The sequence below is a fragment of the Gopherus evgoodei genome, chromosome 5 (genome assembly GCF_007399415.2).
Source record: "Gopherus evgoodei ecotype Sinaloan lineage chromosome 5, rGopEvg1_v1.p, whole genome shotgun sequence".
NCBI classification, from domain to species: Eukaryota; Metazoa; Chordata; order Testudines; family Testudinidae; genus Gopherus; species Gopherus evgoodei.
This window is the reverse complement of record NC_044326.1, coordinates 30,226,612-30,249,993: the sequence shown is the minus strand read 5'-3', so window position 1 is coordinate 30,249,993 and position 23,382 is coordinate 30,226,612. Positions and strand designations below refer to the sequence as shown.

The window sequence follows — 23,382 nt, the reverse complement described above, 5'->3', positions numbered from 1 at the left end:
AAAAAAAAAGTGTGAACATTGATACTACAGTGGAGATATGATCTGGATGTGTGTTCCTGTGTTATAATTTGTTAGAAATACACAATTTTTTTTATAGACAAGTGGAGATTGCAATCTACTCTTTATGTGGAGAAGTGTAAATTAAATCAGGAGGAGGAAAGGAAATGGAAACCTTGGTCACTCTCACATTCCCCAGTAGCATTCACAGGAAGCAAAAAAGATTTTTTTTATGTAAATTATTTTACACACACTTTTTTTGTTTTGCTTCAAGTTGTCTTTACCAAATTCACTCCCACAGTACACATTACTTTCTACTATTTATTGAGCAAATGTTGTGCTCGGTGCTTTCAAACATGCTTCAAGGGGCATACACTATGAACTATATTAAGTTTGTTAAGAAGGACTGCTTGAGAGTATCTGGCTAATCTATATTGTTGATAAAGGTTAATACAGAAGCACTGGTTGTGAAAAATACCAATTGTTAAAAAAAAAAAAAAAAAAAAAAAAGACCACAGCCTGACCTCTAAGGGTATGCCTACACTGCAATTAAACACCCACTGCTGGCCCATATGAGCTGACTCAAACTACAGGGCTTTTTAACTGTGGTGTAAATATTTCGACTCGGACTGGAGCCCAGGTTCCAGGACCCCACAAAGGGGGAGGGTCCCAGAGCCCAGGCTCCAGCCCCAGCCCAAACAGCTACACTACAATTAATTAATCTGAGTCAGCTGACAGGGGCCAGCTGTGGGTGTTTAACTGCAGCATAGACATACATTAACTACGCACACAGTTTTGCACGCATAATTATTTGATCATGCAAGAATCTAGCTTATATGCAAACCAGAGTTACACTCGTACCTACCTTACCGGCTTGCTCACATCCTGTTTTAGAAACACAAATGATTGTGTGTACAGATAATTTGTGCAAATTAATAGCCATTTCAGGAATATGATATATCAAATTTGTAGCTAAAAGCCTTGGCGATATATTCCTTTAACTTTCTATAACTATTTTATCTTTACACAAGAGGTTGTAAATACACTGTATTTCTAGGGTTGCAGTTTTTTATTTTTTTAAAAAACATTATTTAACACACAATTTTTGCAACTCTCAGATTACCAGACACCTGTCTTGTATAGACACTTGTATATTCCCCACTCCCAAACACATCTGACTGTGAGAGTGGAAAAGCAGCAAGTGTGTAATGATTAATTTGCATTAGGACTCTGTTACAGTTCAGTTAAGACATTGTGTTCAGAGAGGAAAAAGAATTTCAAAACAAATACAAAGGAATTGACCACAACTTAAAAAACAACAGCAGCAGCAGCAGCAACACTGTTTTGGACGTTTTCCTCACGTTATAAAGACGACATACTGCTCGTCATTTGTCTGACAAAACACAGTGTTGCAGCAGTTCATACTCACAAAGTGATTGTTATAAAAGGATTGTTTATCTATAGACTAACATTATCAAGAATCTACATAAAGATGCTATCCGATCTGGAGCTAAGCAGTCATCCTTACATACTAGGATCATACTGCTGTAAAAACTTGAATGAAAAAAAAGTATTTAAAATGTATCCTTAAATATATGAGAAAACTAGATGCAGCATGGACAAAAACTAGTCACTTTGATGCATAATATTAATCAGCACATCACTTACCTTTAAAAATGTGTTCTAATAAGTAAGCAAAAGTATTTTTGTTGCAAGCTAGCTAAAGTTATTATTTCACTTGATGTGAGTCATCTGTGCAAACTCTTGAAAATGAAGTTGATTTTAAGTCACACACAAACTCACTATTCTTACAACAAATGCTAATCAAATTAAGAGAAAAGGTGAAACAGCAATCCCTACAATTAATCCCCAAATGCTTTGTATCAAAATTCTTCCCCCTCCCCCCCCAAAATGCTCCATGAGTGACTATCATTCCTGCCTGGTCCACAGTACATAAAAAAAGTGTTGTGGAAAAAAAACAGGAAATACACTCACTGTGTTAATCTGTATTTTTAATGCAAACTCTATATGCTGTATCACTGCAACAAGCTGCTTTTCTAGGAGTTGAACTCAAAGCTTTTAATATGAAAAGGTACCTCATGCAAGAGTTATCTTTACAAGTTAAAGCAACAAGTGAAGTACTGTACATTTCATAATAATAAGTGTGTGTGGGCTGAACTTTAAAATTCAAGGATCTCTATCTATTGTTAGGGAGAATGCTGTCATCAAATGTGTGCCAATGGCTCAAATTCTGAAAGAACCCCAAACCCCCTCAGTGGTTTCAGTTCAACAACGAAAATACTGAATCAGTGTATTAATGTATAGCATATGAGAGCATTTCTTTTTAGCTGTTTGCACTCTCTCTCGTCTTCTTTTCCTCACCTCCATGCCTATTAATATGAGTTTGGGCTTTTTCCAAAACTGAGACAAGCAAGAAAATCATGCATAATTAAAAAAAAGCTAATGACTCAAATAATTAGGGGAAAAACACACTAAAATAATCACCTTCTAATCAATGAAAAAAATCACACCTAACATAATCTAGTACCAGGTTAGAATATAAACCCGTGTAACTATGGATGTACAAGACTGGATGGACGTTACCCCTCTTACTGCATAAATGAAGACTGTATAGCAAGTATATATGGGTATATATATGGGTATATGTATGTACCCAGTGAAGACAGCCTATACCCCAGAGAGAGACCAACCAACCATCTTCAGGCCAGAGTTACAGAAATGGAGTGGCAGAGACACACAAAACTGTATCTAGAGATGGATTGCATAGTGGATCATCTCAGAATGGACTTCCCTGATCCCCCAAATTTTCTGATGAGAGGCAACTTAGGTAGTAGAAAAATACACTCCTTTAGATAGGACGCATCTTCCAAATGAGATAGAGGAGGCTGCTCACTCCTCATGTACAAAGGAGATCACTCCTGGGGATGGTATTACACAGTTGAAATGAAGACAAACTGTGGTTATAGGGGAATTCAACCATTAGAAATGTAGGGATTGTCTATACGTTGAGTTAGCACGCAGCAATCCATGGTATAATCTATAGAACACTAGCTTGCTGCGCACTATCTGCAGGTTGAACCCCGGTACAGTGCACTAAAAGTTCCACAGTGCAATTTGATACAACATCAAAATGCACTATGGAACTTTTAGTGCATTGTAGCAGGGACTACACAGCATTTAGTGGATGGCAAACTAGTGCACTGGAGAGTCACACACTCTGGCTTGCCAAGCACTTTCTTGCTGTGTAAACAATCTCATAGATAGTTGGGTACGTGGTAAAGGTGACATCTGGTTATCTGCCTATTGAGTGCAAAGGTGGAAAATCTCATGAAATATCTAGAGAAACTTCTACTGAATACTGGTAAGAAGCTTGTGGTCATAAAACATATTGATACCAATGATGTAGGAAAGTGTATGAGTGAGCATCTGGAAGCTAAATTTAGATTGCTAGGATGTATGCCTAGGTCCAGAGCCACTCTTATAGATTTCTATGCAATGCCTCCAGTTCCACATGCAGGGCAAGCTAAGCAGGGAGAACTTCAGGGTCTCAATGCATGGATGAGAAGATGGTGTAAAGAGGAAGGCTTTAAATTTACTATGTCCTGAGGAGCATTTTAGGGAAAGGAGAGCCTATACGAAGGGATGGGCTTCACCTTAATCAAAGTGAAATCAGATGATGGCACATAAAATGATATTTTGGGGACTGTTCAAAGTAGAGCAGGGAGTGGGAGTTAAGGAAAACAAGGCATCTCTGTATCAAGTAAAGGATAGGACAGAAACAACAGCTAAACTGGGTCAGGCAGAAGTCAAGATCACAGAGGTAATTTCTGTTAAAATCAGCGTGGTGTCAGACTAAAGAGCTAAATAAAAATAGACACATGGTCAAAAACTATAAATATTGATATTCAGATGTAAGAAAATGAAGAGCATAATTACATGATCTAGAATGTCTGCCAACAGAAAAGGAGGACCTTGACATAACAGACATTACAGAAACAGATGAACGCAAAAACCAAAACCAAAACATGGATACTATAATTCCTGGGTATAAATCATAAGAAATACATATTAGATTGCAGAAACAGGATAGGAGTGCCACATCTAAAATATTCCATAGAATCTATTCACATACAGCTTCTGAATGGTGAGGACTAACTCCAAGTTATAAGAATACAAAGCTGGGTCTGTACTACTACAGATCAGAAGAAGGAAATGGATCTCTCTCAATGTTCTGAACTCAAAGACCGTAACAAAGTCTAATACAATTATATTAATGAAGACTTCAACTACTTTCATATAAACTTGTCAAATATTTCAGTGGGACAAGAAAAAAATTATCAACATCCTAAACAATCGGTTTGTGGAACTGCTAGGGTTACTGATAAACAAGAGAAGTTCATCTCAACTTAGTCCTCAGTAACACACAGGAGTCGGTCCAAGAAACATCTACAGTTGAACCAGTAACAGTACACACAATAAAATTAAATACTACATAACTGTGGGGCAAAAGGTACCAAAAACTAAAAAAGGGGACTTCAAAAAGGCCCTGAAGTCAAAGGTAAAAAAGTTATAATCCTAACATTTGGCACAGATGCTACTTATAAAAAACAAACAAAAAAAAAAAACAGACTTAGAAAAATGCACAGTTTTAAACTAAAAGGAAAGCAGAAAGTTAGGAAGTAAATCAGTATGGCAAAATGGCAACTTTCAAAAGGTTACTTAAATCACACAGATAGCTTTCTGAAAACCAATGTTAATCAAAGACTACATCAGATAGTACGTCAGAAGAAAATTAAGAGGGATCAAATGGAATTTGAAGAGCAAATAGCTAGAGGAAAAAAACCCAAACAGATTATTTGTTGTTTAGTAACAAGCCTCTCCATGATTGCCCTCATGTTCTAAAAACCTTTATGTTGAGTCTTGATTAATTGTAGTTATATCCAAATTATTTTTGGGCAGCTGAAATCTCGTGGGTGTACACTGTATCCAAATACTGTGGTTCTGAATGCTAAAAGTTGATCTAGGTATTTTTATTCTCTGCCCCTACCACTTAAGAATCTGTAAGCACATGCCACATCAATTTTACCTTAGATTTTAATTTTTCCCTTCAAGTATTTCATTTCTACCACCTAAATTATATCACTTCAAAGAATCATAGGGTTAGAAGGGAACACAAGAGTCATCTTTGCAAACCCACTGCCAAGATACAGGAGTTGTTGGGGCTAAACCATCCAAGACAGTTTTTGAAAACTTCAAGTGAAGGAGCTTCCACAACCTCCCTAGGCAGTCTGTTCCATTGTCCTACTGTTCTTACAGTTTTTCCTGAGATTTAATCTAAATTTGCTATGTTGTAGTCTGAACCCATTTCCTCCTGTCTTGCCTTCTGTGGCACCAGAGAACAACTTTTCTCCATCCTTTTTATGGCAGGCTTTCAAGTATTTGAAGACAATAACCATGTCCCCCCTTAATCTCCTCTTTTCCAAGCTAAACATACCCACTTCCTTTACATACACACACACATATACACATATACATATATATACACACACATATATATACACAGAGCACTGCTATTCCAACTGCCTTCTTGGCACCCAGAGGCCCTTCAAAATTTCTGGTGACCTAAATGCCATGAAACAGAACTGTCTGCTAAGAAGTTAAAGCTTCTGTCACCATTAATTCCTTTTTTCCCCTAAGGGACTTTGTGGGGACAGACTGCAGATAAGATGCATGTTAGCATTAGGAAATGTTAGCATGTGTGGTTTGTTGGTAGTTTAGTTTTTTTCAGAAGGGTAGAAACAGGACCCATGACCAAAATGATGTTCTTGGTCAAGCTTTTAATTTATTTTAGGATTCTTTCCCACCATTCCTTTTCCTTTCTCTAAAAACATAGGTATCAGTCCCTATGTCTAGCCTGATCAGCAACTATTTAATGTCTTAAGAAAAGTGATCTAATTTGAAGCTAACAGAAAGTAATTAATTACATTTAAACATTGCTCACTCTGACAGGGTGCACTTGCCTCACACTGGACAAGTCGGGGTTAACCCCATACTTTGGGCAGAGGAAGCCACGCCCCCTCTCTCCTGCTGGGAATGCTCCAATTGGAGTGTCAGTATAAAAGGGAGCAACCCAGATCAGTCAAGGCTGACCGCTGAAGTGAGAGGATGCCCAGGAACTGCTAAAGCCTAAGATTGTGGAGGCCAAGCCTGCTGAGATCAAGACAGCCAGGGGTGAAAGTAACTTAAAGGACTTACTGGTACTCCAGAGTCCGGCGGAGGGGGAGGGGCCTCAACTGGAAGAGGCGTGGCCTCTATCGGAAGAGGTGGGGCCTTTAAATCCTGGGGCTTTTAAATCAGGATTTAAAGGGCTCAGGGATTCGGCTGAAGCTAGGAGCCAGGCCCTTTAAATTAACCCCGGAGCTACCAGCTGCAGAGGCGGCTGGGAGCCCTGGGGTTTGGGCAGGGGTGAAAGTAATTTACATTTCTTACCCATATGGTCCAATCGCAAGCATCCCACCCACCTCTCCTACGTACTTCATGGATCCCTCCCATTGCATGACATAGATAGAGAAAATAAAGCTACTATTACTACTACCAGTACTGTCTGTAATAAAACTTTACTATTGGAATAAACCTGAAAAAGTGAAAACTCACTGTCACATTTTTCTCTGTGTCTTCCCTCCTCCTCCTCCTCCAGCCAGGCTGCCGATGCTAGGCTCTGTGCTGTCTCCCTGCCTGGCCCTCAGCAGCTGCTGCAGAGGCTTCCCTCTAGCTTGCAGCAGGGAGACTGCCTCCTGCATAAGAACAGTTTAATCTCAGTTGTTCCCTGATGGTTCAGCCCCCAGGGTTAAGAGAGGTTACTGGCATCTTTGTTAATTTCACTCTCAGTTGTTGGCGGGTGGGTGGGGGAGGAAAGCTGTGTGTGACCATGGCAGGGGCAGTTCTTTTCTGCCCCCTGGATGAGGGGATCTCCAGTACTACTAAAATACAATGGTAGGGGCTGATTGCTGGGGTCAGGGCAGTCGGCGGCAGGCTGCAGCTGCATTGTTTGTGACACACATTCATACATACACATACATACAGTGTGTATGTGTATGAATGTGTCACAAACAATACAGCTGCAGCCTGCCACCGACCCACCAACCAGCCCGTGGGCTGCTGCCTGCAGAGAGCCAGCAGGTGCCGCTGGGCTGGGTCTGCCAAGGAGTAAGTAACCAAGGCAAAAACCACAGCTAGCCAGCCGGGGAGGGAGCGGGAGGGGGAGGAGAGGAGAGGAAGGGAAAGTCAGGGGTGAATGAAGGACAACTGGAATAGCTTTCATGAAATATACAAGATATTTAAAGAAAGTTGTATCAATTTCAGCCTCTGCACTCTGCAGGCAGAACAAAGCAAAAAGAGATCTGAGATTGCATCTTCTGTCCTAAGGACATTTCAGGTGTTTAAATCAATAAAGAAAGAGGGTGGATTGGAATGAAAACTACTATTTCTTTCAAAGGAGGCACAGTAATTTCGCTGAATATTCAGTTTTCCCCTCCAATCCCTTTGTGGTTTTGTCTATGGGGGCTATTTGCTTTCCCTGTAAATCTTTAGTTGCTTTAGCAAAATTGCTTTGCCCAAAATAAACCCTAATCATCATGACACATCTTTCCACCATGTTCTCCATGTTTTTTGTGTTTTTTTTTTTAAACAGTAACATTTCAAAGAGGATCTGCAAGCAGTTTGGACATCACAACCATGATCCTGTGCTGGGGAGGGAATGGGATAGATTGAACTTGGAAATGGTTCCTGATTTTGATTGTGTTTAGGAGATCCCCTCATCCCGGGGGCAGAAGAGAACTGCACCTGCCATGGTCTCACACACCCAACAACTGGGAGTGAAATTAACAAGGATGCCAGAAACGGCTCCGAACTCTGGGCACTGAACTGCACAGGGAACAGCTGAGTTTAAACCATTCTTTTGCAGGCAGCAATAGCAGGCATCTCAGCCAGTCTACTGCAAGCTAGACCCTAGAGGAAAACCCCTGCTGCAGGGAATGGGGAGCAATTCAGAGCCTTGTCTGCAGCCTGGCTGGAGGAAGGGTAGGGAGGAGACGAGAAACCAATGTGACAGTGAGTTTTCCCCTTCCACCTGCTTTTATTAGCTCAGGATTTAAGCTGTGCAGCCAAATGCTTTTATTTGTTGTGTATATTAGTAGGAGAGATCCCCTCATCCCCGGGGGCAGACAGGGACTGCCTCTGCCATGGTCAAACACACCCTCCCCTCGACCCCCTTCCCCCAGCTACTGTGAGTGAAATTAGCAAGGAGGTCAGAAACCTAGCCCTGGGGGCTGAACCATCAGGGAACAGCTGAGTTTAAACTATTCTTATGCAGGGAGCACACTTCTCTCTCCCTCCCTCAGTCAGTCAGTCTCCTTTTCTTACTGGTCCTCCGTACGGTACTGGCGCGTACCAGCTTACTTTCACCTCTGAAGACAGCCATCCAGCTACCTGCAGACACCCAGGTGACATTGGAACCATCAGGAGCTTCACAGGCCAGAGACCACGCCACTGGAAGACACAGTAGGAAGTAGCCCAGGGGAGCTAGACATTGATCTGGTTGTAGGACCAGGTGTTAAGTCAGTGTGGTTTGGATGGATCGCCACTGACTCAGAGGCAAAAACACTCGCTGCTCATAGGGCCCTGGGCTGGGACCCAGTGGAGTTGGGAGGGTCCAGGTCCCCCTACTTTGGCCACCACCTCCCTGGGTGGTGGTCCATCCTCCTCTTGCCTCCAAACCGTGCAGCCCTGCGAGGAAGAGCAGCCGTATTGACTCTGGCCACTAGGCCACACAGCCTTGCAACAAAGAGCAACACAAAGAGCAAGAAAAAATTAAAATATAAGTGTATATTTAATTTCCTTTATAAAAGATCAGCGGCTATCTATACAAATAGTACTAGAAAATTAATTATAAAATATTGTACTTCTTTGGCTTGACCAATATTTCCATGCACTATTTTATATGAATACTTCAACCAACTCCTCTCCCCCCCACAAAATTACCTTTGATACATCTCACAAATCTATGGGGCAAAGAACTGGATAAGAAAAGCATTAACAAATGGCCAAATCTAACAGAAAGTCATCCTCAAGAAGTTTTATACTCCTGGCAATTTGGAAACAGTAAATGTAGAACTGAAAATATTAATTCTCTCAACAACAGTTTATTGGATTGGGCAAAAACTACATCATGAAGGAAAAAAAAATCTTTAAAGTGTCCTACTTTGAAAAACTATTCAGTAAAAATGGCATTTTGAGAATCATAGAATCCTAGGGTTGGAAGGGACCTCAAGAGGTCATCTAGTCCAACCCCCTGCTCAAAGCAGGACCAATCCCTAGATTTTTACCCTGGTTCCCCAAATGGCCCCCTCAAGGATTGAACTCACAACCTGGGGCTTAGCAGACCAATGCTCAAACCACTGAGCTATCCCTCCCCCCACTTTTCTTTCAATGTCTCAAATTAAGTTTGTTCACTATATGTATAAAAGGATTTTTCTTCTAACTACAAGCCTTGTAAACTCTTCATGGGGTCTTAAAGTCACGCTGTATTCTTTTTGGCTCATATATCAACACCACAAATAAGATTCGCTGCCTAAAGTTCCAATCTTTCTGTTAGAAATGGGTGTGCACAGAACCATTACTTTTAATAGAACTCAGCATAGATATAAGGGTTTGCCTATTCGGAAGCAATAGTAGGAGAGGGGCCCAAACTGTGCCTCTGAATTACATCTACACAACCTTGTTTCCTTCAGCGTTTAGTTTAGAGATGAGACAAAAAATGAGAGGATTATGACAGCAGTATACATAACACAGAAGGTATCTTGGATGTTTGGATTTACCTTCTCTCATAGGACAAAAACAAACAAAGGGACAATCAATGAAAATGAAAGGCAAAAAAAGTAAAGAGTTACATTAAATAAAGCAGACTTTTTGTTTGAAGTCAAAAGGGATATAAAATGCCTCATGTTTCAATGCACATGTCAACCTCTAATTGACAGGGGTTAGATAATATTTTCTTTATGTGCCATTTATTCCATAACTGCGCCCACATCAGATTTCTGGCACCCTCCTGGAAGTTTCTGTTGCTGACAAAGACAGAACACCAAACTAGATGGCCCACTAGTTTGATCCTGTATGGCTATCCCTATGCTCCTGCAAGTGATCTTCCTAAACTAAATTGTCTGGTAACAAACAGAAGTAAGAGAAAGATATAAGGAGAAAGAGAGAAAACTTTCCTTTAATTAAAATTGCATTCAAGTTGCATTCAAATATATACCCAATGAACAATAAAAGATACCAAGGACATATGATGATCTGTTCTGGACAACTAATTTCTAGTGGCCTAATTCATCTTTCATTTAAAAAAGAAATCTCAGGAGATTTCTGCTTCCCAGTTTAGTGAATTAGTTTAACAGCTTCATTACACTTTCATTTACCATAGTTACAGTGGAAAAACTAATCAAAGCCACAGCATGGAGAATTTATATATTTGAAACATTTAACAGCTATAAGAACCTTAGTGTTAGAAATGGGGATTTTTTTAAGTGAAATTTAATGCCAGAAATTAACAACAGTCTAACAACTGTAATTACCCAGGTGTTAATGTGGCAAACAAATAGGCAATGTTTTGTGCATCTGATGCTTTTGATATATTATACTGAATTTAAAACAAAGGCATTAAGTTTTGCCTTTTGATATCTCTCAAATACACCCTGATCCAAAAACTTCCTTAACCTCTGTGTCAGTATACTACTTATGTAAAACATAAGGGTTTCAAAGCTTTCAGAACTGTGATCCACATTATACAGTTTTTACACTACATTTTATTACCTTCAGAAAATTGTGTACACATGCATCTGTCAAAAGTATGAGATTTAATCCCATTTATGTATTTAGAAGTATTTAGAAGTAGTACTCTTTCTTATATATTAGTATTTGGGCAAAAGCACAATATAAAAGCTCCAAACAAAATTGGGATCCCATTATGCAGGGGAATGTACAAACACATGGGAATGTAACTAATTTGAAATGATGGAACAATTGAGTGTAACAAACAGTAGAATCAGCAGGATAAAATAATAAGGTCATACTATTACATAGCTTAGCTATGTACATAATTTGATAGCTTCTCATTTTTTATAAAGAAAAACAAATATTCTAGAACTCACTCAGACTACTGATCAATGTGGCCATCACTAGCTTCATGATTTTCTGTACATATATAGCATTTCAATATAAATTATTTTGCAATAGCTCTAGGGTCTGATACCAGATTTATCAAATTCAAGTGGCATAATCAAAGCAACTATCTTGTTTAACATTTGTTTCATTTTAAAGATACATCTGAAAAATTAGGCCTGTATTTTAGATTTCCCAAAATCTAATATTAACAATAAATATGTTCTAATAGAGGAGAAGAAAAAAAAGTTAATGAAAGCAGCATGTTAGAATTTAAACATTCTTCTGCAGTGTTTACACCCCAATATTATAGCACAACAACAGTAGGAAAATGAAACTGACTAGGAAACAAAATTGAAATTTACTAATCTATTTTCATTGATCCAGAAGACTAAAATGCAAAAAACAAACAAGTGTGTAATAGGTAAATTCAAGGTTCCAATTATTCAGAGACTAAATTACATTAAGTAATATGTAAAATGGAATTTAGGAGAACTAACAGATTTTGAAGAGGAAATAGATGAAATATAAAAAAAACCCAAGAGATTATTCAAGTATATCAGAAGCATAAAGCCTGCATACAAATCAGTATGTCTTCTGTATCACCAAGGGACAAAGGAGGCAATTAAAAGAAGATAAGAACATTGCTGACAAGCTAAATAATTTCTCTGCATCAGTCTTCACCTCAGAAGATGTCAGAGAGATAACTACATTAGAATTTCTCTTTTCTGGAAATAAAAGATAAGATACTAAAAGATTGAGGAGTCAGAAAAAGAGGTGCCAAAACAAGCAGATAATCTAAAAAGCAGCAAGTCACTATGTCAGGATGGTATACATCCAAGAGTACTGAAGGAGCTCAAGGATGAAGTGGCTGAGCTGCTAGCAAAGAACATGCATTCTTTTAATTAAAAATAGCTTAAGGACTGAAGGGTAGCAAAAATTGTACCAATACATAAAGAAGTTCCAGGGGTGATCCAGATACAGACCAGAAAGCCTTACTTCTGTACCTGGTTAGGTCCTGTGATGGTGTCGCTGGTGTAGATATGTGGGCAGAGCTGGCATCGAGGTTTGTTGCATTGATTGGTTCCTGAGCTAGAGCTACTATGGTGCGGTGTGCATTTACTGGAGAGAATATGCTTCAGGTTGGCAGGTTGTCTGTGGGCGAGGACTGGCCCGCCACCCAAGGCCTGTGAAAGTGTGGGATCATTGTCCAGGATGGGTTGTAGATCCCTGATGATGTGTTGGAGGGGTTTTAGCTGGGGACTGTATGTGATGACCAGTGGAGTCCTGTTGGTTTCTTTCTTGGGTTTGTCTTGCAGTAGGAGGCTTCTGGTTACACGTCTGGCTCTGTTGATCTGTGTCCTTATTTCCTCGTGCGGGTACTGTAGTTTTGAGAATGCTTGGTGGAGATTTTGTAGGTGATGGTCTCTGTCTGAGGGGTTAGAGCAGATGCGGTTGTATCTCAGTGCTTGGCTGTAGACAATGGATCGTGTGGTGTGCCCGGGATGGAAGCTGGAGGCACGAAGGTAGGTGTAGCAGTCGGTAGGTTTTCAGTATAGGGTGGTGTTAATGTGACCATCACTTATTTGAACCGTAGTGTCTAGCAAGTGGACCTCCTGTGTAGATTGGTCCAGGCTGATGTTGATAGTGGGTGGAAGCTGTTGAAATCGTGGTGGAATTTTTCCAGAGTCTCCTTCCCATGGGTCCAGATGAAGAAGATGTCATCAATGTAGCGTAGGTAGAGAAGGGGCGTGAGTGGACGAGAGCTGAGGAAGCGTTGTTCCAGGTCGGCCATAAAAATATTGGCATATTGTGGGGCCATGCGGGTGTCCATAGTGGTGCCACTGATCTGGAGATATATATTGTCTTCAAATTTGAAATAGTTGTGTGTGAGGATAAAGGCACAGAGCTCAGCAACCAGTTGTGCTGTGGCATCATCAGGGATACTGTTCCTGACAGCTTGTATTCCATCTGTGTGTGGGACGTTTGTGTAGAGAGCCTCTACGTCCATGGTGGCTAGGATGGTGTTTTCTGGAAGGTCACCAATGCATTGTAGTTTCCTCAGGAAATCAGTGGTGTCACAGAGATAGCTGGGAGTGCTGGTGGCATAGGGTCTGAGTAGAGAGTTCACATATCCAGACAGTCCTTCAGTGAGAGTGCCAATGCCCGAGATGATGGGGCGTCCAGGATTTCCGGGTTTGTGGATCTTGTATAGTAGATAGAATAACCCTGGTCAGGGCTCTAAGGGTATGTTGATTTGTTCCGGTGTTAGTGTAGGGAGTTGTCATAAACAGATAGCTAAGGGTTAATGTTCTTTTACCTGGAAAGGAGTAACCTGAAACACCTGACCAGAGGACCAATCAGGAAACAAGACTTTTTCAAATCTGGGTGGAGGGAAGTTTTGGGTGTGAGTTCTTTGTTCTTTGTCTTGGGTCTGACCCTCTCGGCTATGAGAGTGATTTTTCTATCTCCAGCTTTCTAATCTTCTGTTTCCAAGTTGTAAGTACAAAGATAGGAAGACTATAGGTTTGGTTTTTTGTATTTACATGTGTGTAGTTGCTGGAATGTGTTAAATTGTATTCTTTGTGGATAAGGCTGTTTATTCATATTTCTTTTAAGCAATTGACCCTGTATTTGTCACCTTAATACAGAGAGACCATTTTTATGTATTTTTTCTCTCTTTTTACATAAAGGCTCTCTTTTTAAGACCTGTTGGAGTTTTTCTTTAGTGGGGAACTCCAGGGAATTGAGTCTGTGCTCACCAGGGAATTGGTGGGAGGAAGAAGTCAGGGGGAAATCTGTGTGTGTTAGATTTACTAGCCTGACTTTGCATTCCCTCTGGGTGAGGGGGGAAGAGAGATTAGCTCTCAGTACTTCTGTTTTCCAGGACTGGAAACGGGGAGGGTGGAGTCCCTCTGTTTAGATTCACGGAGCTTGCTTCTGTGCATCTCTCCAGGAACCCAGGGAGGGAACACCTGGAAGGGAGAAGGGAGGGGGAATGGTGTATTCCCCTTTGTTATAAGACTCAAGGAATTTGGGTCTTGGAGTCCCCAGGGGAGGTTGTTGGGGGGACCAGAGTGCCCCAAAACACTCTAATTTTTTGGGTGGTGGCAGCTTTACCAGGTCCAAGCTGGCAACTAAGCTTGGAGGTTTTCATGCTAACACCCATATTTTGGACGCTAAGGTCCAAATCTGGGAATTATGTTATGACATGAGTGTCCTGAGTAGATGGTGCAGTTTCTTAGTGTATTCCTCAGTGGGATCTGAGGGAAGTGGCCTGTAGAATTTGGTATTGGAGAGTTGTCTGGCGGCCTCCTTTTGGTAGTCAGACCTGTTCATGATGACAACAGCACCTCCTTTATCAGCCTCTTTGATTATAATGTCAGGGTGGTTTCTGAGGCTGCGGATGGCATTGCATTCTGCACGACTTAGGTTATGAGGCAAGCGATGTTGTTTTTCCACAATTTCTGCCTGTGCACGTCGGCGGAAGCATTCAATGTATAGGTCCAGACTGTCATTTTGACCCTCAGGAGGAGTCCATGTGGAGTTGTTCTTCTCGTGCTGTTGGTGGGAGGGTAACTGTGTATCAGTGCACTGTTCAGTGTTGTCCTGAAAGTATTCTTTGATTCGGAGACAGCGAAAGTAGGCTTCCAGATCGCCGCAGAACTGTATCACGTTGGTGGGGGTGACAGGGCAGAAAGAGTCCCCGAGACAGCCCAGAAGAAAAGTCTGTCCTGAGTGTGTGGTTGGACAGATTGACGATATTGCTGGGTGGGTTAGGGGTACCACGGTTGTGGCCCCATGTGGCAGGTAGGAGTTTAGACAGCTTACAGTCTTTTTTCCTTTGTAGAGAGGTGAAGTGAGTAATGTAGATCTCCTGTCTCATTTTAGTGAAGTCCGTTTGTATGGAAGTTTGGTTATTAATGAGAGTCTCCAGGTTGGAGAGCTCTTTTTTGATGTTTTCCTGTTTGCTGTATAGGATGCTGATCAGGTGGCTCCCCAGGTTTCTTTGATAGAACAGGGCCTCATCCTCCCTGATTGAACTAACCTCGTTATCTCTAGTTTGCTTCTTGCTTGCATATATACACCGGCTCCTGGAAATTTCCACTACATGCATCCGACGAAGTGGGTATTCACCCACGAAAGCTCGTGTGCCAATATGTCTGTTAGTCTATAAGGTGCCACAGGATTCTTTGCTGCTTTTACAGATCCAGACTAACACAGCTACCCCTCTGATACTTGACACCATGCAAGGCACTGCATTTAGCCGTATGGAGTGGAAATCCATCAACCTCATGAAGAAACTTGCACAAATACAGACAGATGATATCTTCCTTTCCAAATAAAAACGGATGGACAGCATTCCAAATGGACTAAAGGTAAAAAATCCACTGCTATCTACATATTACACAGACCAGTGAGAGATTATGCCATACTCTATCAAAGAAACTGAGGAACCACCTGATCAGCATCCACCTCAAAATGTATATAGCAGAATTAGAGGGGATTCAGAGAAGGGAAATTAAAATATTAGTGTCATGGAAACATTCATATAAAGAGATATTGAAAAGTTTGGGATTGTTTACCTTAGAAAAGTAAGGAATAAAAAAGGACCCAAAATAAAGGTATATGAAAGAAAGAATGGTACAGGGAAGATAGATTGGTGCTTTGGTTCTCCCTGGCTCACAGCACAAGAAACGGGTGACACTCAATGAAACTGAAAAGCAGCAAATTCAAGATTGTTAAAAGGAAATTCTTTTTCCACTCATGGCATAATTCAACTGAGGAATTAGACTAGCACAGTGTGTCATGGAAGCAGAGAACTTAGAGGGCCTGGACATTTATACAGATAACAAGAATATCCAAAGTTATACCAGTTAATGCAAGCAAAGTGTTTTGGAACGAATGCACACACACACGCACTCTCCCCTTGTCCCTTCCCCTCCCTCCCTCCAATGCTTAGAACTATTTCTGTTGGGGATTAGGAAGAGAACTTCATGGAGCAGATTATATCAGATCTTCCTCATGTGGTTTTCTCACACCTTCCTCTGAAGCATCCTCTGGCCATTATAGATGACCAGAAACTGGACTAGATGGATCATTGGTCTGATCCAGTAGAACTATTCTGATATTCCTGTTTCAATTTCCCAGTAACACAGCTAAGGAATGTTTAAACGGGATTCATAATCTGATAATATGCCTTCAATGTTCCTTTAGAAAAGTTAAATGATTTATTTATCACCATGGCATGATAAATTTACTGTCTACCCAATTATGGCCAGCATCAACATAATATCATAATATATTATAATAATATAATAATTATTAATGCATTTATCCTTACAACACCCTTGTGAGGTAGAGAAGTGCTATTATTCCCATTTTGCAGGTGGAAACTGAGGCAGAGACAAATTAAGTGACTTATCCAAGGTCACAGAGGATATCTTTGGAAGAGCAGAAATTGAACCCTGGACTCTAGAGCCCTAGCCCAAAACTGAACCACAAGGTTATCCTTCTTCCCACATAAATACCTATTAGCTAAAGGACTAAAAACCTATTAGCCAGAGACTGATGAAGCAGAAGATGAGAAGGGGCGGTCTCACCAATAAAATTAATGCCTTCATGAAAGTCCAGTCCACTCTCTTGCTCCACACATAGAATTGCTGGAAAGGAGGATTCTGTCACAGGACCCTACATGAGGGCTTCAACTTCTACTTCATCTTCTAATTAATAGGTGTATGAAAAACGTGAAGCTATTCCTCAGTCTTCTCTGCTTAAAGGAATAAGGCATTCCCTCTCCCCACAACAGCCAGGAGGTTCTAATGAGAGGTACCATTTTTGTCTCAGTCTTTGGCCTGCTATAAGGGAGAAGGGAATTTCCACTACTCTAACCTTCCTCTTCTTTACTCATATTCCTTTTCGGGAACACCCAAAGCTCCAACAACTGCCACTACCAATAGTTTTCCAAAGCAGTAACATACTGTACTTAAACTGACATCATTTATGTAAGTTTCCTTGCTGTCCACATGCTTCTAAATAGCAGCAGTGAAACTGACCAAGCTTATCAGTATCAATTTGCTTTTTGCTTCGGGAAGCTATGAGCAGCAGGGAATACACAGGAATTGTCCGTCTGCAAACTCATGAAGATAGCACTTCTTTGGCACATTTAAAAAGCTCTCTCTGCAATGTTAAGAGCTACCAATATCTGATTTTGGGTGTCCATTGGGGCATATTTTCACAAGTTTTGAGCATCTACAACCAATGGAAACTGCCGATACTAAGCTGCTCTGAAAATCAAACCTAAGGAGTTTCAGTGTATACGTGTCAGAATGGTAGAAGATTCCATCACCGTGCTGGTTTACTTCAGATAAAAGAAAGAAAAACTAAGTGTATTTTTCCAGCCCTTTGCCCTTGATGTCAAAAAAGGAACTATGTCTCTAGAAGAAGAAAAATATACGGTATAGAGTAAGTAACAGGAACAAATTGCTGCTTTGCTGAATATATATTGCAAATTAAGGTTTTAATTTCTAGAACTTCAGCAGTTACATGACTATTAAAAGAAATGTAACTAAGAAGTTAGTATCAAAGCCAAACTAAATGCAACTTCAGTGAATTCTACGAGGTGTGTTTTATAGCTTCCCACTCATTTGCAGAGACACGTAATAAATGTTTTAAACAACTAATTCTGTACAACTTACTCGTTTATCGATATCGCCATGCTGAAGTTGAACAAACCGAGCACTAATGGCAGCAATATAACTCTGCTGATTGGAAAATGCAACACGCCCAGCACCTTTGGGGTATTTCAGCTCAGGGTCAGTATCAATTCCTGCATAACAAACTCCACCATAGAGACGGTCCATTATCATAGCCAATTCCACTATGGAAGAACAAAAGAATACAACAGTATTTTAAAATAAGCAATGTAAATGCTGTCAAATGTATTTATTTGAAAAGTAATAGAAAAGAAATATTAGTAATTTATTACGTCATATGTATTGTAAAACACAAACCAATAAATCTAGGAAATATATATGAAATATTTCATAAGAATACTTAAAATATCGATTTTCACAGCAGTGGCCACATCCCTCTCAAGTGACTTTATAAAGTCAAAACTCAGTAGAACAATGAATCACTGCCACCTATGTGCCCTAAAGCTGAACTCCAAGGGGATTTCCTTCACGGGATGTGAAAGAGAATTTTTGGGCAGACTCAGGGGCTGATGAATGCATGGCCTGTGAACTGAGTAGAATTCCTACAAAAATCCTTGAGTATATGTTGTAGCAGTCCACTATTGTTTGGCTGTATAAATGCTCCATACTCTGCCTCCATTTGGAGTAGGGGCTTCTAACCTTCAAACTCCTATACAAAACCTGCTTATCTAGACTTGGTGAGTTGGAACAGAATTTCGTAAGAGTTAATTTCAAAATGTACAAACCAGGTATTTTGGCAAACCATTCACAGCATTTAAATGCCCACTTCAGTTACTGCAACTGATTTAATCTGTATATAGTGAAATTTTAAATTTAGGACATAGATGATGCACTTGGAAATAGGGCATGAAGCTATCAGCTGATGGTGCTGTTGAATAATAGTGTTTATTTTAAATAAACATCTGTTCACAAATACAGTAAAAAGAGAGCTGAAAGTCTTACTATTTTAGTGAAGACAAGATAATCACATTAATGCCACAGAAGCTCAATTTCAGCAGATATTAATATGACAAGCAGTAGTGTGTTTGTTTAATTTACTCAAACAATGAGCTTCGACCAAGTAGCTGGAAGCATTTTGACTGAAGTGATGAAAAAGTATCACAACACTGTCTGGAAGAAGAAAAAGGCCATACTATGTTTTTGCTGCAGTGACAAAAAGCAAAATGTTTATATTATGGCTAAAGATAATTTTTTTGTGAATGAAAAAATTCCATGAGGCCAGGAAATTCTAGGCCCAAGAATTAAAAAGCAAAGAAGGTTTTTTACACCCAGATCTTAGATTGTCACTTTTTTAGTTCTTAATTTCATGATGGACTAATAGATGTCGTGTGTCTTCCTTCTGACTGCTGTTCTTTCTGTGATGGAGTTATGCTACATTACAAGTTCTAGTATCATGAGTGGCACTCCTGCAGTCTCTCTAATAGGTGCTGGGATTTCTAGCACATTGCACTACGATTCCATTTCATACAAACTGTTGACTGGATGGATGCCATGGGATGCTTTAGTAGACTACTAGTAAGACTGGAATAGCAGCAGTAAAATTCTGAGCAAGTTCAAGTGCAGTAATGGGAGCATGGACTCTTCTACCCACACACTTTTTTTTTTTTTTTTAAACAAAACCAACCTTTGAGTGATAAATTTTATGTTAAAACTTTGACAAGTAATATAAGTGAATTTCCTGTAGCTTTAATTTGGATATAACCATGAAGTTCTTGATGATTTTAAATAGATATAAATGATGAGCAGTGCTTTGTTGCCACAGCCCAGCTGGAGAATTTACAGGAGAGAGAGTGTAAATACAGGGAGATATTTCACAGATAGTCTACCATCAAGATATTCTTGTTTATAAATCTTATGCAATATGTATGATTCAATTTATTACTGACAATAGTATACCTTTAAAAATTGCCACATTACAATACCAGTTTTATACTTACCAGCTCTTAATGGCCTAGGGACGCCTCCAACAAAAATTGTTTTTCGAGGATCAAGCGGCTGTGAACCATCCATCACAAAGTCACTATCACTTAAGTTCCAGGGACGAATCTGAACCTATTTAACAAAAGAAGAAAATTGCATGCTTAAGTCTCACCACATTACAGTCCTAGCATGTTCAGTCTATATAAACTGTCAGCTAGTCACAGTCTCATTAACTGAACATGTCTAGTTGCTCTGTTTTAATCCTATTAATTCAAGACACTGCGGTTATTTAAGTCATTCAGTTGTCCCAGATGTTGAACTCTGCCAACAGTAGTTTGCTTTTGATTATTTTCACCATCATCATCTCAGGAGCAGCTTTAGACAGATGGCAGCTATAGCCTGGAGGCCATCTACTGTTTACTTACTGGCTTGTCCTTGATAGTAGGACTGGAAACACATAGATAGAGCTTTCCATCTTCTTCAATGCAGGCATCAATCAGTGCCTGAACAGAGCTCTCCTCTTGGAAAAGGAGGAACGCGTATCCTGAAGCAACAACAAAAAAAAATTAGCTGAAAGTGTGCATTTTTTTTCTCTTATGTTCGTCACAAAAAGTGTCTTCTCCATGCGAACATATTTATTTGCAAAGCTAGATTCAATGTCAAACTAATTATCTGTTTATAAAATCAGACAGCATCTTCATCTATGTAAATAACCTCCATGGCCATTTACGTTAGCACCGACCTTAAATCTCTTAGTACCAAAATTCTTCATCAATAGCTCAGTCCTTAGTGTTCTTCTAAAAGAGACTATCAATCACACACTAGGAAGTTTAAGATAACATTTTACTTAAGACCCAAAAACACATTTCACTGCTAGCAGCAGACATGATGAAAATCTTATTTAGCACAAAAAGGCTAATCTCAATTTCAGAGATTAGAGCAAAGTACTCTGTTGCATAAGTGATTTACCAAGCCTCTCAAACATTATTCAAATAGGAATTTAAATGCATAATTAATGCTGGGGGGGCCCCACTAGAAGAGCATTTTAATGGTTCTAGTTTAACAACAACAACAACAACAACAACAACTTTTTAAAAAACTTTTGCAGAAACTCCACAGTTAGGGGTTTGTTCTAAAATATATTTAGAAAACAAACATTTCTTGTTTTTGTCTAAAGTAGAGTTTTTCTCTGAAGTACGTTACCAATTCAGTATGAAAATTTTAGTTCCATAATTTTTATGCCATAAATTTTCAATGCAATTTTAGTTGACTTTCACTATGTAAATTTTTAACAGGATTTCTTTGAAAATGGGCTTTGGCTGGAATATTTCCTTCTCAGTTCTACTCTTCACTGTTGAGCGATACTTCTTTAAAAACATTTTTTCTTTTCACACAAAACTTGGTAAAGAAGTGGATCCTATGAAAATCAGGTGCAACCAGAAATTTTTTTCTTTTTATAGAAGTGACAGGATTTAAGATAATTATTGGTAACCCGGTAATAATTGACAATTTATGCACTGTGCACACAAACTTGATTGTTGGCCTGAGCACACAGAAATTGACAGGTCAGGTTCACACAAGCTTCCTTGCTTGCTTGCTTGCTTCAGGAACAGGTGCACATAATCCTGCTTGATTTGGTGGGTGGGATGCTTGGTGCTTCATGGCTACACACACACACACACACATCTGATTATTAGGGGGAGAATTGGGTGCACAGGGCTGATTGAGGGGACATAGGTGCATTTAAAATCTTCTTTGTAGGTGCTACTCTTCTGTAATACTTTATCCTACAACAGAGAAGGAGAGTTCAATCACTGCTGCTGATAGATAAAATATTCTGCACTTCTACCTACAACAGGTCTGCACTATCCTCTTACAGAACCATAGAAATGTAGAGCTTGAAGGGACCTCAAATGGTCATCTAGTTCTTCCCCACCATCCTGTACTGAGACAGGACCATGTATATCTCTAGACCATCCTTATCAGGTTTTTGTTTAGCCTGTTCTTAAAAAAACCTCCAGTGACCGGGATTCCAAAACCTCCCTTGGAAGCCTATTACAGAATGTAACTTTTATAGTTAGAATGTTTTCCCGAACATCTAATCTAAATCTCCCTTGTTACTGATTAAGCCAATTATTTCTTTTCCTACCTTCAGTGTATATGGAGAACAATTGATCACCTTCCTCTTAACAACAGCCCTTAACATATGTGAAGACTATTTTCTGGTGTCCCCCTCAGTCTTCTCTTTTCAAGACTAAACTTACTCAGGTTTTTTAACCTTTCCTCATAGGTCAAGTATTCTAAGCCTTATATCATTTTTGTAGCTCTCTCCTGGACTATCCAATTTTGTCCCCATCTTTCTTACAGCGTGGAACCCAAACCTGGACACAGTATTCCAACTGAGGCCTCACCAGTGCCAAGTAAAACAGGACAATGTCTTGAATGACATTTGCCTTTTTCACAAACGGTATCACATTGTTGGCTCATATTCCATTTGTGATCCACTATAACCCCCAGATCCTTTTCTGCACTACTATTCCATAGCCAGTTATTCCCTATTTTGTAGTTCTGCATTTGATTATTCTTTCATAAATGTAGTACTTTGCAGTGTCTTGACTGAATTTCATCTTGTTGATTACAGACCAATCCTCCAATTTATCAAGGTAATTTTGAATTCTGTCCTCTAAAGTGTTTGCAGCACCTCTCAGCTTCATGTTATCTGCAGTTTATAAGCATAATCTCCACTCCAGTATCCAAGGCATCAATGAAAATATTGACTTACACTGGACCCAGGACAGAGCCTTGTGGGACTCTACTGGAAATGTTCTTCTAATTGACAGCAAACTATTTATAACTACTCTGCGTTTGGTTTTTCAGCCAGTTTTACACCTAACATAGTAATTTCAATGAGACAGCATTTCCCTATGACACTATCATGTGGGACTGTGTCAAAAGCCTTACTAAAAATCCAGATATATCATGTCTCCTGCTATCCCCTCCCCATACACTAGCACATTAACTACGTCAAAGGAAGAAATTAGGTTGGTCTGGTATGATAGCTCAGTGGTTTGAGCATTGGTCTGCTAAACCCAGGGTTGTGAGCTCAATCCTTCAGGGGGCCACTTAGGGATCTGGGACAAAAATCAGTATGTGGTCCTGCTAGTGAAGGCAGGGTGCTGGACTCAATGACCTTTCAGGGTCCCTTCCAGTTCTATGAGATAGGTATATCTCTAAAAAAAATGTGGTTCTTGACAAATCCATATTGGCTATTACTTATCACACTATCATTCTCCAAGTGATAATAAGCTGATTGTTTAATAATTTGTTCCACTATCTTTCCAGATATCAAAATTAGGCTCACTGGTCTATAATTCCCTGGGTCCTCTTTGTCCAACCCTTTAAAGACAGGTACTATGGTTACACTTTTCCAGGGCTCAAGGACCTCACCCATCCTCCATGAGTTCTCAAAGATAATGGTTAATGGTTTCACAATTGCTTCAGCTAACTTCTTAAG

The 23,382-nt window shown here is 39.8% G+C and overlaps 1 protein-coding gene across 5 annotated transcripts in view; it reads right to left on the bottom strand.

The window, feature by feature from the left end:
• CPEB2 (cytoplasmic polyadenylation element binding protein 2) overlaps positions 1-23,382 on the bottom strand; it is a 99,578-nt gene that overhangs the window by 4,052 nt on the left and 72,144 nt on the right. For all 5 annotated transcript variants that reach the window (XM_030564418.1, XM_030564419.1, XM_030564421.1 and 2 more), the window contains 3 exons: positions 20,294-20,412; positions 19,886-20,000; positions 17,931-18,112 (listed from right to left, as the gene is read on the bottom strand). In XM_030564418.1, coding sequence (XP_030420278.1) covers positions 17,931-18,112; positions 19,886-20,000; positions 20,294-20,412 — 416 coding nt within the window. The remainder of the gene's footprint in view (positions 1-17,930; positions 18,113-19,885; positions 20,001-20,293; positions 20,413-23,382) is intronic.